Raw genomic sequence first — 15217 nt, 5'->3', positions numbered from 1 at the left:
GGGAACTTCCTTATTTAATGAATGAATAAAAACATAAAGACGAGAAAGCATCTCAAAAATGCAAAGCCCATCCACATCTGCTTTGCACAGTATTCAAAATAAACTTGAACAAACCAACAGCTATGAATGATCGTTTTAAGGCCATTTTCCCCGCTAGAGCGGGGGTTAGCCTTGCGGGCCCCATGACAATCATGGTTCCCTGTTTGAGGCAATGTTTTTTTTTTATGGCCGGATGCCCTTCCTGACGCCAACCCTTGGTCACGCTCTTACGATGCACAGGGATACGGTGTACCTATTCTAAATCGGGGTACACACCGTGATCATTCATCCCAGAAAGCTGGTACTCAATTTGCCGACCTCGGAAGGATGACAGGCTGAGTCAACCCCCCCTGGTGTTAATTCAGCGATCGACCGGGATTCGAACCCAGGATCCTAGGATCCCAAGCCGGCACCCTAACCGCTAAGACAACACCAGAAATATATATATATATATATATATATATATATATATATATATATATATATATACAGACTTGGCATTTAATATGGAATATTTTTTTTGTGGGGGTGAACTTACTTTTCAAGATGTCTTAGAACCAAAAGTTCATTGGAATTATGTTGAAATTATTCTAGATTTTGTTAATGTGACCTTTAAAAGAAACAAAAACCACATTAGACATTTTGAAACAAATAAATTGATCCTTGAAAGTGATGTAAACTGATATTGAACTCAATTAATGGACAGTACTGTGTTAAACTTCTGTACGTTTTCCAGAAGTATCTCTATATTTTGCACATTAGCCAAATTTTTTTTTAACAAAAACAAAAGTTAAATTACGACTGGGATTACGGACAGTAAAATTACAGTTCAGTACTTCGTGTGACCCCCACGAGCATTCAGGAGAGCACGTACACGTTGAGGCATGCTGTTCACGAGATTTGCCAAGGTTTGGACAGGAATCGCTTGCCATGCAGTGACAATAGCCTGCTGCAATTCACGCACAGAGGTCGGCTGCTGGTCCAAGTGGTTGATTTGACGCGTTAATTCTGCCCACAAGTTCTCTATCGGATTCATATCCGGGGACATGGCAGGCCACTCCATATGCTCTACACCACGGTCAGCAAGAAAGTGTTGGATCATGCGAGCACGATGAGGCCGTGCATTGTCATCTTGGAAGACAAAGTTTCCTCGAAAGGCTGCACGAGCAAATGGAAGCAATGTTTCTTCCAGAATGGCCCTGTACTTGAACTGGTTCAGGTTTCCATTCAGAACAACCAGGTCAGTTTTGCCCCCTGCATGAAAAGCAGCCCAAACGGTCACCCCACCACCTCCAGCTTGGACTCTTGGCACTATACAATCTTTGTTGTAGGCTTCATGCACTTGTTTGTGCACTCGGACGCGGCCATCTTGACGATAGACCAGAAATATAGACTCGTCACTGAAGATCACGTGATTCCAGTGTCCTGGCTGCCATTGATGGTGCTCTCTGGCCGACTGCAATCGGTGCTGGCGGTGTTGTCTGGTCAGGCGTGGCTTTCTCAGGGGACGCCTGGCACGATAGCCTGCTTGAACCAGTCGTTGGTTGACTAGCCTTCTGGATAAAGGCACATTTGTCAGTTGCTGCCACTCAGCCCTAAGCCGATTAGCTGACTTGGTACGGCCATTGCGGACTAACCGGTACAGGTGGCGATCATCCCTCCTTGTGGTTCTGCGGGGATGTCCTGGCCTCGGTATTGGAGTAGGGACACCCCTCTGAGCATTTCGTTTCAGGATCTTTGACACCTGACCTTGAGTGATGCCATACTGCCGAGCAATAGCATGCTGTTTCATGCCGTAATTTCGTAAAGCCACCACTCCATGACAAACAGCATTGTCGAGTTGACGGACCATCTCCAGAGGAAGCGGCAATAACTTTAGGAGACGTGCAGCAGTTGTTTTCCACTAATACAGAACGCAACAACCCTTGTATACCCGACTGTGAAGCCAATCATCAAATGCACCTGTCCGTACATTTTGCCACGCCACCTGTGATATAATCCTGTTGTTGACTTCTTGCTGCGACAGACAATCAGTGACATGGTTCTTTTAACAAATAAATCACCAAAGTGTAAAATAAACTCACCAGATTGATATACTGAGTTAAGAAAGTAAACCCAAGTCAAGAAAAAAAATATATTCCATATTAAATGCCAAGTCTGTATATATATATATATAAATATAATATAAAAATAAATATAGATCGACACATTGAGGTTTAATGGTAAATAAATAAACACGGAAGCGATTAATAAAACGGGGCGTCTTGCACCTGATGCGCTATCATTACGTACCATTATCATTATCTGTTACCTAATCCCAAGAGGTGAACATTATGAGTGAGCTCAATTTGGTATGAGTCAAAAGACCCATCTCTATTTTCAAGTGGAGGGAAGGGTGAGAGAGGACGACTGAGGTAAGTAGGGAGGGGCAGGAGGGGAGGGTTAGTGAGGTGAGTGGAGGACCATTGAGGGAAGACAGGGGGGGGGAGGGGGGGGGGGAGAGTGGAGAAAGGAGAGAAGAGAGGTGGAGAGAGGAGGGAAAGGGGAGCGGAGGGGGACGGGAATGGAGTGGGGAATGAGGAAAAATGGAGCAGGAGATAAGACGGCAGGATAATGTATTCAGTCATGTGTAGTTTGTAATAACAATTGTCTTATTCAAACTTTAAGGTTATCAAAAAAAGGAGTTACAGAAGAAACCCCGAACACTTTTGATAGTTTTCTGTGCCGAGAAATAAACAGTTTATGTGGAGAGGTTGCCTCCTTGTAATAAGCTTTCCTCCTTGCAACCACATTCGTGTAACTCGTCTCCAAAGTGGAAAAAACTCGTGGTCTCGTTCTTAATGCAGTCTCAGCCTTGGTTTAATGGGAAAAAGGGAGTGAGGTTCCCAGGTCTTATGGGGTTAATGGTAAATGTTAAAGAACAATGATCAAAATGTTTTTGTTTTTTTGCAGTATACAGAACGGTGGGCATGGGAGTTGTATGCAGAAGATCTGGTGTTGATTGGGGAGAGTATGGATGGACTGAAGGAGAAGATGAACAAGTGGAAGGAATGTATGGAGACAAAAGGTCTGAAGGTGAATATCAGAAAGACGAAGGTGATGGCAAGTAGTAAAGCATGTGGTGAGGTGGAAAGAACTGGGAAGTGGCCATGTGCTGTGTGCAGGAAGGGTGTCGGAGTGAATTCCATTCAATGTACAATGTGCGCTGAGTGGGTTCATCAAAAATGTAGTGGTCTGAGAGGGTCATTAACCAGTGTGGCAGCTACATTCAAATGTAATGTGTGCACAGAGGGAGCTGCAGATGGAGGAAATGTTGAGTTGGATCTTGGAGATAGTGTGAAGCTGGAAGGTGTAAACACATTTTGCTACCTCGGAGACATGCTGAATGGAGAAGGTGGATCAGACTCGGCAACGGTTGCTGGAGTGAGACGTGCATGGAAGAAGTTTTGGGAACTCAGTGGCGTGCTGACGTGGAGGGGAATGTCGTTGAAGCTGAAGGTAAAGGTGTATGCTGCATGTGTGAGAAGAGTTATGATTTATGGGAGCGAGACATGGGTAATGAACGTAAAACAGCAATGAAGGCTGAAAAGGGTGGAACGAATGGTTCGGTGTATGTGCGGAGTATCGTTAAGAGAGAAGACAAATGATGAATTGCGAAAGATGATGGGAATAGAGCCTGTGATTGATGCTGTGAAGAGAAACAGTTTGAGATGGTTTGGTCATGTGTTGAGGAAGGATGAAAGTGACTGGTTGAGAAGAGTGATGAAAATGAATGTAGAAGGAAGTAGAGGACGGGGAAGACCGAGAAAGACGGCTAAAGATGGTCGAAGAAGAAATGCGGGCAAGGGGGTTAACAAGGGGAGATGCAGAAAATAGGGCAAAATGGAGAAGATTGTCATGGGGCCCGCAAGGCTAACCCCCGCTCTAGCAGGGAAAATGGCCTTAAAATGCCTGTTGTTGTTGTTGTTGTACAGTATACAGAACGGTATGTTTTTATTGACGTTTGATGATGATGATGGTGGTGGTGGTCTTGGAGGGAAAGTGAGAAGGATGGTTCATGCCCACTGCGGACACACTCTCACCTTTAGCCAGCCAGTCGAACACATTCACTTTTTCACTCACTCATAATTTTCCTCAGCCACTTTCCACAGACTCACCTTCCCCACTTATCTTGCGCTTACAGGCCATGATTAAAGGCAATTAATAAGCGAAAAATAGCAGAAGTTCACGATCGAGAGTCGAGAGGCACAGAAAAGTGTTTGCGGTTCAGCAACTGCTTTGAGAAGGAAAGGCAGGGGTGGCATCATGCCCACGCTGCACAAAAAACCAAATACAGTACTGTACAGTATCAACATCCGTGCAGCGATGGGAGCTCACAAACTCATGAATACCGCAAGTTGATGGTTCGCGATTTAGGAATTAGTGTACATGTACAAGTTGGGGAAGACTTAGAACTCGCAAAAAGAGAACTTGCATATATGGAGGGATTACTGTGCAACTTTCCAAGCCAAAGAAATCTCACTTAATAAATGTCATGGGATAAACCTCCAATTTATGCAAAAGTCAAGGAGCAACATCACCAGCCATTACCAGCAGGATTATCACTTCTGAGAAGGTCAGATTAAGAACCAGACTCAGAGCCTTCCATCATCAGCCACGCGTATAAGCATGTAAAGTATGCAAAAACCTCCATCGAGACATCTTGCGTTCTGAAAAATAGCCCTCAGTCCCCAGAAGCTCTGGAATGAGTCAGGGTAAATAAGCAGCAAAGGGTAAGACTCTCTCTGGGTTTGACTGGACCTACGCATGTGGAAAGGAAGCAGTCTTGTAAGTGAAAAATTGCAACGGCACTCAGGCATACCTCCGCCAGGCTGAACAGTTTATGTTTTGTATCCCAATGACAGGCCGGATCTGGATTCGGACCGGAAACAAAATCTAATCGGCTTGTTCTTGTTGCCAAACCAACTCATCCAACAAGTTTTGTCATAATCCGGCCATACCTTTTTGAGATATCAAGCTATATATCGGTTTTAGCCCCATCACTCAATGGTGAAGAATCACTTAAAAAACGATCTGATTTGGATTAGAATCTTCAACGAAATTGAATCGAATCTTCCTTGTTGAACACAACCTGTCCACCAAGTTTCGTCTGAATCTGTCCACAACTTTTTTGAGATATCCTGCTGTATATCATTTTATCTTTTTCTCTCCACCTCTACATATCTTTCTATCGATATATATATCTCTCTCTCTACCTCTCTACCTCTACCTCTACCTCTCTCTCTCTCTCTCCACCTCTACCTCTCTCTCCCTACCTCTCTACCTCTCTCTACCTCTCTCTCTCTCTCTCTCTCTCTATCGACCTCTCTCTCTCTCTCTCTCTCTCTATATCGACCTCTCTCTCTCTTTCTACCTCTCTCTCTCTCCACCTCTACCTCTCTCTCTCTCTCTCTCCACCTCTACCTCTCTCTCTCTCTCTCTCTCTCTCGACCTCTCTCTACCTCTACCTCTCTATCTCTCTCTACCTCTACCTCTCTCTCTACCTCCACGTCTACCTCTACCTCTCTACCTCTACCTCTCTCTCTCTCTCTCCACCTCTACCTCTCTCTCTCTCTCTCTCGACCTCTCTTTACCTCTACCTCTCTCTACCTCTACCTCTCTCTCTACCTCCACGTCTACCTCTACCTCTCTACCTCTACCTCTCTCTCTCTCCACCTCTACCTCTACCTCTCTCTCTACCTCTCTCTCCCTACCTCTCTACCTCTCTCTCTCTCTCTCTCTCTCGACCTCTCTCTCTCTCTCTCTCTCTCTCTATCGACCTCTCTCTCTCTCTCTCTCTCTCTCTCTCTCTCTCTATCAACCTCTCTCTCTCTCTCTCTACCTCTACCTCTCTCTCTCTCTCCACCTCTACCTCTCTCTCTCTCTCTACGTCTCTCTCTCTCTCTCGACCTCTCTCTACCTCTACCTCTCTATCTCTCTCTACCTCTCTCTCTACCTCTACCTCTCTACCTCTCCCTCTACCTCTACCTCTATACCTCTACACCTCTACCTCTCTACCTCTACCTCTCTACCTCGACCTCTCTATCGACCTCTCTCTCTCTCTCTCTCTCTCTCTCTCTATCGACCTCTCTCTCTCTCTCTCTTTACCTCTCTCTCTCTCTCTATCGACCTCTCTCTCTCTCTCTCTTTACCTCTCTCTCTCTCTATCGACCTCTCTCTCTCTATCGACCTCTCTCTCTCTCTCTACCTCTCTCTCTCTATCGACCTCTCTCTCTCTCTCTCTCTCTCTCTCTCTATCGACCTCTCTCTCTCTCTCTTTACCTCTCTCTCTCTCTATCGACCTCTCTCTCTCTCTCTCTCTCTATCGACCTCTCTCTCTCTCTCTCTCTCTCTCTCTCTCTCTCTCTCTCTATCGACCTCTCTCTCTCTCTCTCTCTCTATCGACCTCTCTCTCTCTCTCTATCGACCTCTCTCTATCGACCTCTCTCTATCGACCTCTCTCTATCGACCTCTCTCTATCGACCTCTCTTTCTCTTTCTCTTTCTCTCTCTCTATCTCTCTATCGACCTCTCTCTCTCTCTCTCTCTCTTTATCGACCTCTCGAGCTCTCTCGACCTATGATGAATAATTATCACTTTAAAAAATAATAGAATCAGGATCTTCACCAAAATCTTATCATTTTGTCCTTGTCACATACCCAACCTCTCCACCAAATTTCGTCCAAAACCGTCCACAACGTTTTGAGATATCCTGTTCACAAACAAACAAACAAGGGTGTAAACATAACCTCCGTCCACCATTGGTGGCAGAAGTAAAAATGGATACAATATGATCATTGGGCTTGGCAAAGTAAAACAAGAAGTGGAGACAAAAACACCCCGAAAAGTGGAAGAATAACTCGAATCACAGGTTTTAAAAAAATGGCTGCCTGCTCTACACAAGCGGCAAAGATGAAGTACTCGTGGAGTTGGATTAGTGAGAAAACCCAACATAGCTGGAAACATTGCGAGTTCCAAGAAGACAGTACTGTGCTAAAGTTTAGGTCATTCCAATGATATTCATACTTAAAATCCGTAAATTTATTAGTGATAATTGTCATACATGTTTAATATTCATACATCAATATCTAATAGGTACATATGTATCATAGTACACATACTTAGTTTCGTTCAACTCCCTACCCCGATAACATTTTTACCTGACATGACCTCTGATCTCCTGATGCTAAAGTCTAATCAGTTCATCTTTGCATCATAATATACTAGGGCATGCCCGTACTATATATATGCCCGTACTATATATCTATCTAAAATTATATCCCCCCCCTCTATTTACATGAAATGGTTTGGTCCATTCGCAACGCCAAAGCGAACGGCGAACGGCTTGCGAGTACAGTGACAATCCCCCCCCTCTATTTACATGAATGGTTTGGTCCATTCGCAACGACCACAGAACCCCCCCCCTCTATTTACATGCAATGGTTTGGTCCAAAGCGAACGGCTTCCGGAGTTTGGTAAAGAAATCGCCATCGCGTGCACAAACGCGCAGGAAAGCGAATGAATCGCAAATTCGTTTTTATTAGTTTTAAAACATAGTTTAACGCCAACATAGTTTGCAAACGTGAAATAAATGAATACGCTCTCAAATGTGCCATCCGAGGCAGAGTGTGTCCTCCACGTTCGGCACACGCGATCGTTCGCTGCTCTCTGATTGGTTGAATCGTTTTTTGGACATAGCTCGGTAAGTAATTGTCCGATTAATATGAAACCTTGAAAAGGCACATCCTCGGGTCCCCAGCAATATACCTGGCAAGTTAAAAGTATATCGGACCCGTGGTTGTCGAGAAACAGCGGTCACAGACAAACGTACAGACAGACAGAGATTACTGGAATTATAGATAGATACCTTTTCACGGTGACGTCATGCTTTTGCTCCAAACATTTCTGAGAAGTCACGTTCATCCGAGCGACTCCCTTTCCCGCCTCGCACGTCTCGCACGACACGTGCCGATGGCGTGACACGTGACGCGTGACGTATGCGTGACGTATGTCTGCTTTGCGATCACGCGGCTGTGCGGCATCACAGACGTTTTTTATTCAGTATCTGAAGCGCTGGCGCCGATAAAGTGAAACGTTTCTTCAGTCAGAGTTTGTATCTCAATAGAAAAGTTTGTAGTGTGAGTTCGATGCAGTACCGCGAATCAAGAACAGAGGGCGCGCGCTTCCTTCCTGAGGTAAAAAAATAAAAAACGCGGGAACGTTGGGGCTCGCTTACGAACCTGAGGACTTGTAATTGTAACAGTTTAAAATCCCCACTTCCTTTATGGATTCCGTTGGCCGAAGTGTTAACGATACGTTCGGCTGTCCACAATCTATCTATAATTCCAGCAATCTCTGTGTGTCTGTCTGTGTGTCTGTGTGTCTGTGACCGCTGTTTCTCGACAACCACGGGTCCGATATACTTGAAACTTGCCAGGTATATTGCTGGGGACCCGAGGATGTGCCTTTTCAAGGTTTGTAATTAATCGGACAAGTACCTACCGAGCTATGTCCAAAAAACGCTTCAACCAATCAGAGAGCAGCGAGCTATCACGTGTGCCGAACCGTTAATGCAATGCAAGCGTTAATGCGTTAATGCAAGGCTTTTCTTTTTTTCCCTCTTCTCTTTCTACTTTTCCTTGCGATTAAATTGCAAACAGCCAAAATACGTTGGCGCTAATTGAATAATTGGCCATTAACACTAAAATAATCGTAACTGCGATATGCCAACTTCCGGACAGTGCAGCCTTCCATGTTGTTGTTGTTTGCAGCAGCTGTTTGCAGCAAGGCAAGGCTTTTCAACTATGTTGCCGTTAAACTATGTTTTAAAACGAATTCAAACTGCGATTAAATTAAAACGATTCATCCTAACTGCGATTTGCGAACTTCCGGACAGTGACGACTTATCTTCCGGCAGCCAATCACAGAACGCTCTGTTGCGTAGGCGTGGCCGATGTGAGACGAGCGGAGCTGAGCGCGTTACGAGCTGACCGCCATTACGGTACGTAATTCGATTTCTTATGCGCATTATTTCTCCCAATTCAGTCAGAGCGAAGGGCGGAAGCGAAGAGCGTTGCTTTTTTTGTTTACGGGCGTACGGGCGGGGTAGAGCGTACGGGTAGCGTTTTTTTTTTTTTTTGGCCACGGAACGGGCACCCCGTACTATATCTATATCTAAAATTATATCCCCCCCCCTCTATTTACATGAAATGGTTTGGTCCAAAGCGAACGGCTTGCGAGTGGTGACAATCCCCCCCCTCTATTTACATGCAATGGTTTGGTCCAAAGCGAACGGCTTCCGGAGTTTGGTAAAGAAATCGCCATCGCGTGCACAAACGCGCAGGAAAGCGAATGAATCGCAAATTCGTTTTTATTAGTTGTAAAACATAGTTTAACGCCAACATAGTTTTCCAACGTGAAATAAATGAATACGCTCTCAAATGTGCCATCCGAGGCAGAGTGTGCCCGCCACGTTCGGCACACGCGATCGTTCGCTGCTCTCTGATTGGTTGAATCGTTTTTTGGACATAGCTCGGTAAGTAATTGTCCGATTAATATGAAACCTTGAAAAGGCACATCCTCGGGTCCCCAGCAATATACCTGGCAAGTTAAAAGTATATCGGACCCGTGGTTGTCGAGAAACAGCGGTCACAGACACACAGACAGACACACAGAGATTGCTGGCATTATAGATAGATACTGATATCAGGTTTTGTCAAAATCCCATCACTGCTTCACAAGTTAATGCAGTTGCAGGATTTTACCTAACATACCCTCTGACATTTGACCTCTTGACCCAAAAACCTAATCAGATCATCTTTACATCATTATACATACTTGTACCAAGTTTTATTTAAATCCCTTGAGCTGTTCTCAAGTCTCACATTTTAACCTGAAATTACCTCTGACCTTTGACGCCAAAATCTAATCTGTTCATCTTTGCGTTATATATATATATATATGTATTGTTGTGGATTTGAGAATTGCTGTGTTTTTTTTTATGGTTGTGTCATGAGAATTGTTGTAAATATCACCCTCCGTGTTGTGTGTAAAGGTCAAAGGTCGTCCTCCTTAGTTACTCCATATACATACACGTAGCCAATCATATACCCTCTTAAATAGTTATCTCCTTAGTCTTTGTAGTTTAAGGCTCTGTTCCCACTAGTTAACACTGCATTGCATCAAATTGAAATAAGATAGATTCCCTTTCATTCCCATTCCCAAAACCTCCATTTCCAACTGCGTCATTGCCATTTGCATTGCCAACTACATTTGCCGCCATTACGGCGAGGTCATCTCGGAGAAGAAGGTGGGAGGAGTCAACCAAGCGCCAGGAACAAGGCGTGACTTTGCCAACGCCTCATCAAGGGGGCGGGATCGGTAAGCCCTCGCGACCAATCCAGGCCGAGGCGAGCTCACCGATGGGCGTTTCTAAAAGGCCGGCGGCTTGATCGCCACGCGCCTTATAAAAGGAAGTTGGGAGGGACTGCTTAAGGAGATGCGTAAGGGGCCAGACGAGAGAGAGAGTTCTGAGGGAGGTGCGCTGGGCGAGAGGCAGATTCTGTGGAGTGTAAAGAGAACTTCGGAGATGCAGGAGGCGGAGGACGAATAAAGCAAGCTGCCGGTGTGAAGCCGAATACGTGGAGCTGCTGGCTCCTCGTTGCCAGCCCGGAGCGGAGCTGTTTCCCGGGATTTTGGCCTCAACCCCAAAAGCGTGGACCGGAGCGCACGCTGGGAGCCGGACCTCGACGCCTACCATCTGCCTGGCCCTTTCTCTGCCTTCCCAACCATCGATCCCTGGCATCCATCTACCCCTATTCGTGTGAGTCTGATTGTCATTTGTTTTGTGTGTCTTGTCCTGGGTTTAAGTAAGACTGTTTATAGGTAAACTAATATTTGCACTGTGTCTTCTGGTTCTTCCATCCTTCTGTATTTATTTTATTATCCTTCCTCCTCCTTGGTTCTTTTTATTGTGTGATTATGTTATAGGATACTTTATCACTTCTTATTATAGTGCCACATTATTTGTGTACCTCATTATATGTACCTGGATTTTTGTAAGCTTTTTTTGTACAGTAAAACGCATTGTAATGTCAAAGTCTTTTATTTCAACCCTTTTATTTATTTGACTTATTGTACAGTGTATGGATTGGATTGGATTATGGGATTTTGTCTGTATGACTTTTAACAAATGATGCTATGGTGGAATACGGACTTGGAAATATGTAATAAGTAATATATTGTTGCGGTTTTGTGAATAAAGAATGACCCCCCCCCCTCCCCCTCGTAGGTAGTTGCACCACAACATGTAGCCTCGCTTTAGTTCAGTTATTTCTTAGTAAATGTAAGCGTAGTCTCCTTTCCTCTGTTAGTTTGCGTTGAGCAGGCCAGTGAGTTAGGTGTTCTTTGGGCTCGAATGCCATGTGCTAGGCCTGGAACAAGTCTGGCAAGGTGGAAGGGAGGAGCTGCAGGGGAGTGGCCGGTAGGCGGCGAGCAGCCAATCGGAGCCCAAGGGGAGTGGCTCACAACGGCAGCGAGAGTAGGGGCTTGGAACATTCGGGTAAGGCTGGGGAGGGGCCATATAAGACCCTGCCCCGAGCCCCCCGCGTCAGAATCGGAGAGAGAGTCGCCCAGCCCCTGAGTCAGAGTGCAGAGTCTCCGAGTCAGAGCTTTTGTCGCAGCACGAGTGAAGTCCCTTGCTTGTTATAGCCCTCTGTACACGAACTCTCCCTGTGCCCTGCGCTCTGCGGCTGTATTAATCGCGCTTGTGGAGACTATCTATTCCGGGCCACAGACACACGATCTCCCTGCCTGCGCTCCCAGCATACATGCCGTGAACATCTGAGGGCCACGCCGGGCGAGCTGTCCCGGACGCCCGGCGTCAAGGCGCGTTTGGAGCGCGAACTGTCCTTACTTCTTTTCCCTGCGTGAGTGAGTGGGCCCTTGTCTGGGTCATAAGTTAAGACTGATTAAGCCTGCTCTGTGTCTCTTCGCCTTGTATAGTTATAAATAAACCTGTTCTTTCTTCCATATGACCGTTCCCGTCATTTCACTATTGGCTGAGCATCGCGCGAATAAAACCGCTCGAATCGGGTTCAATAAAAGTAACGGCACGATTCACGTGATACGCAAACCGCTTGGGTGTATTCGATTAGCGTGGCTTGTGCGAGGTCCAGTCCTCATTTTTGTAGCAGCGTGGGTACCGAAGGTACGTGTGGAATCGACCCGATACCCTTTCCCACGCTCGCTACGGGAGTGGCGACTCGGCCTCGTGGACTCGAAGACCCGAGGGGGAAAAGGGGTTTAACCCCCCCCCCCCTCTGTACGTCGACGGGCTTCGAGAGATCCGCAACAATATAATAAGTCCATGAGGGGTGATTCGACTTACGACTACTTAGACTTGCGGCCTGCTTGTCGGAACGTAACCCCTTCGTAACTCGAGGAGAGTCTGTATATACTTTTACCAAGTTTGGTCAAAATCCCAACAATGGTTGACAAGTTAGCACAGTAACATTTTTTTACATAGCGGGACATCTGACATTTGACCTTTGATCTCTTGACCCCATAATCGAATCAATTTATCTTTACATCATAATACATATTTCTACTAAGTTTGACTTGGTTCCCTTCAGCCGTTTTGAAGTTATCGCAGCAACTAAAAACCATCATGGATGGATGGACGGATGGACGGACAACCTGAAACCTTGTGTCTTTTAGTTCCAAAAAAGTTCAAAACTTTGATTCATCAGACCAGAGTACCTGATTCCATTGTTCAGTCATCCAATCTTGGTATTGCCTTGCAAATTTCAGTCTTTTCACCTTATTCTGTGGTCTCAGCAGTAGTTTATTTCCTGCAACTCTGCCGTGGAGACATGCTGCAATCAGCCTTCTGTGCACATTTCTGCATGAGATGTTCATTTTCAGGTCTGCTCTCACTTCATTTATCAGCTGCTGACTTGATTTTCTTCAATCGCATAAGCTGAGCAACTTCAAGTGCTTGTCTTCCCTTGGGATGGTACTTCTGGTTCTTCCCGGCCTTTTCTTGTCTTGTACCAAACCAGTTTATTTCAGGCGCTGCAACGTGTACCTCACACCATTGTGGGACATATTCAGCTTTTCTGCTATTTTCTTCATTGTGTACGCTTCTTCTCGCAGAGGTTGGATCTTCACATTGCTTCCTTGTTGCCATTCTGAATCCTATCGGAGCAGTGGAAGAAGCTGATGAAAAATATTTTCACATATTCACTAATTTGCAACTTTTATTGTGGTTTCTTGTAATTCACGTTAATGTATCTGGTGTTGACTACTTCAACAATTGATTATTTACTGCACAAAAATGCTCAAACCATTTCCTACACAGTTTCTTTGCTGCACACAGCAGTTTCCACTGCAACCAAGTGGGATTGGAAGGAAAAATAGATGAGAGAAGCCATCAGTAGAATTTTTGGAACAGGACGTGTTGAGACGTTCGAAACTTTTTCAATGAAAAAAACAAGTACAGACATTAAAAAATCAATTAAATAATTAATCAAAAAATAAATAATTGATTCGTCAGTAAATCAAAAATATCCTTTATAACTACATCACTTAGATCCCTGGTGTTGGGCTAGCGGCTAGGGTGCCGGCTTAGGATCCTAGGATCCTGGGTTCGAATCTCGGTCGATCGCCGAATTAATGCCAGGGGGGTTGACTCAGCCTGTCATCCTTCCGAGGTCGGCTAATTGAGTACCAGTTCACTGGTAATTCCCTGTTTGTCGTTGAAGGCGGCAAAAAGGGTTGGCGTCAGGAAGGGCATCCGGCCGTAAAACATTGCTTCAAAAAGGGGACCAAAAAACAACAACTACCACGGTCCCCGAAAAGGCCAACCCCCGCTTTGCGGGGAAAAATGGCCTCTAAACGGTGGTATAACTACATCACTTGGTCACTGTCAGGTCCAAATATCAGCTTCCTAGCTCAAAAGGTGCCTGAGATATTGCCCAGATGAGAAAGGAAATAAATAAGTGATTAATAATTAAAATAAATAAATAATAATCATGAAATAATTGATTTCTTAATCAATTGGCTAATAGCATGCCTAAAACACCACCATTTCATCCGAATCTAACTTTTTGAAAAATTATTAAGGAATTAATCGAATAATTAAATAATTAATTGATTAATTGATAAATCAAAATACCCTTTACAGCCGAATCACTTGGTCATAGTCGTGTCCAAGTATCAGCTTCTTATCAAAAATTGCCTGAGATATTGCCCAGATGAGAAAGGAAATAAATAAGTACTTAATTAATCGATAAAAATTAAGTAACGAATCAATTACTTGATTAATGAAAAAACAAAAAAATAACTTTTTTTGCCAAAACACGTGCTCTCTATTGTGGCCAAATTTCAGCTTCCTAGCTCAGAGGATGGCTGAGATATCGCCCAGACAAACAAACTAGAAAACAAACAAGAAAGAAACCGGAGTGAAATCTGAGTACTCCCCTTCAAGCGTGCGTCATCGCCGGGCCCCCTTCGGTGCCCAGCGATGACGTCATGTAGCGCCTGGAGATGTAATAGGAGAGGAGCGGTGTACAAAAATAAATAAACTTTGCTCATGGAAAAGCAAGAACATATGGAGCTAAGAGATAACAGTGGGGCAAAAGGTAGACACCAAGCAAGGGAATGAACAAACTTGCAAAGGAAGAGAAAGTAAGCAGGAAACAGTAACCCGCAAATAAATGGTTGTGTTAGGGGAAAATGGAGGTCGAAAATATTGATGACACTTATGTCCTGTTTACAATTGCTAATCAACTTAAGGATTGATAAAGTGTTGATTACAAATAGACGAGGATGCAATGCAGAAGTGATGGGAAGATTAGCCTTTCATAATTCTTTGGGTTTACTGGTATGAAATTTATACGGTTAGATCATTTGAATCTGACGAGCCATTCCACAAATATTATTGTTTGCAAAGAAGAATCAAGTAACTTGTACCTTCTCTCACATCAACGTAGTCCAAAGATTCAGGCTCAATTTTCACTGTTTGCAGCATTCCTGGAGAGAGACAACATTAAATACATATGGCAGCCTTTGACAGCAGTCATATGATCAAGTGACGACCACCTGTTCACAAGTTCTTCCAAAGCAAACTGCTCTCTCTC

At 44.6% G+C, this 15217-nt stretch overlaps 1 protein-coding gene across 2 annotated transcripts in view; it reads right to left on the bottom strand.

Annotated features, from left to right (window-relative positions):
• Positions 1-15217, bottom strand: part of LOC137414647 (uncharacterized) — a 47150-nt gene that overhangs the window by 15481 nt on the left and 16452 nt on the right. For both annotated transcript variants that reach the window (XM_068100155.2, XM_068100164.1), the window contains exon 4: positions 15051-15110. In XM_068100155.2, coding sequence (XP_067956256.2) covers positions 15051-15110 — 60 coding nt within the window. The remainder of the gene's footprint in view (positions 1-15050; positions 15111-15217) is intronic.

The sequence above is a fragment of the Myxine glutinosa genome, chromosome 1 (genome assembly GCF_964187855.1).
Source record: "Myxine glutinosa chromosome 1, kmMyxGlut1.1, whole genome shotgun sequence".
Taxonomy (NCBI): domain Eukaryota; kingdom Metazoa; phylum Chordata; class Myxini; order Myxiniformes; family Myxinidae; genus Myxine; species Myxine glutinosa.
The sequence above is the reverse complement of the archived record's forward strand: the minus strand, read 5'-3'. Positions and strand labels throughout refer to the sequence as shown.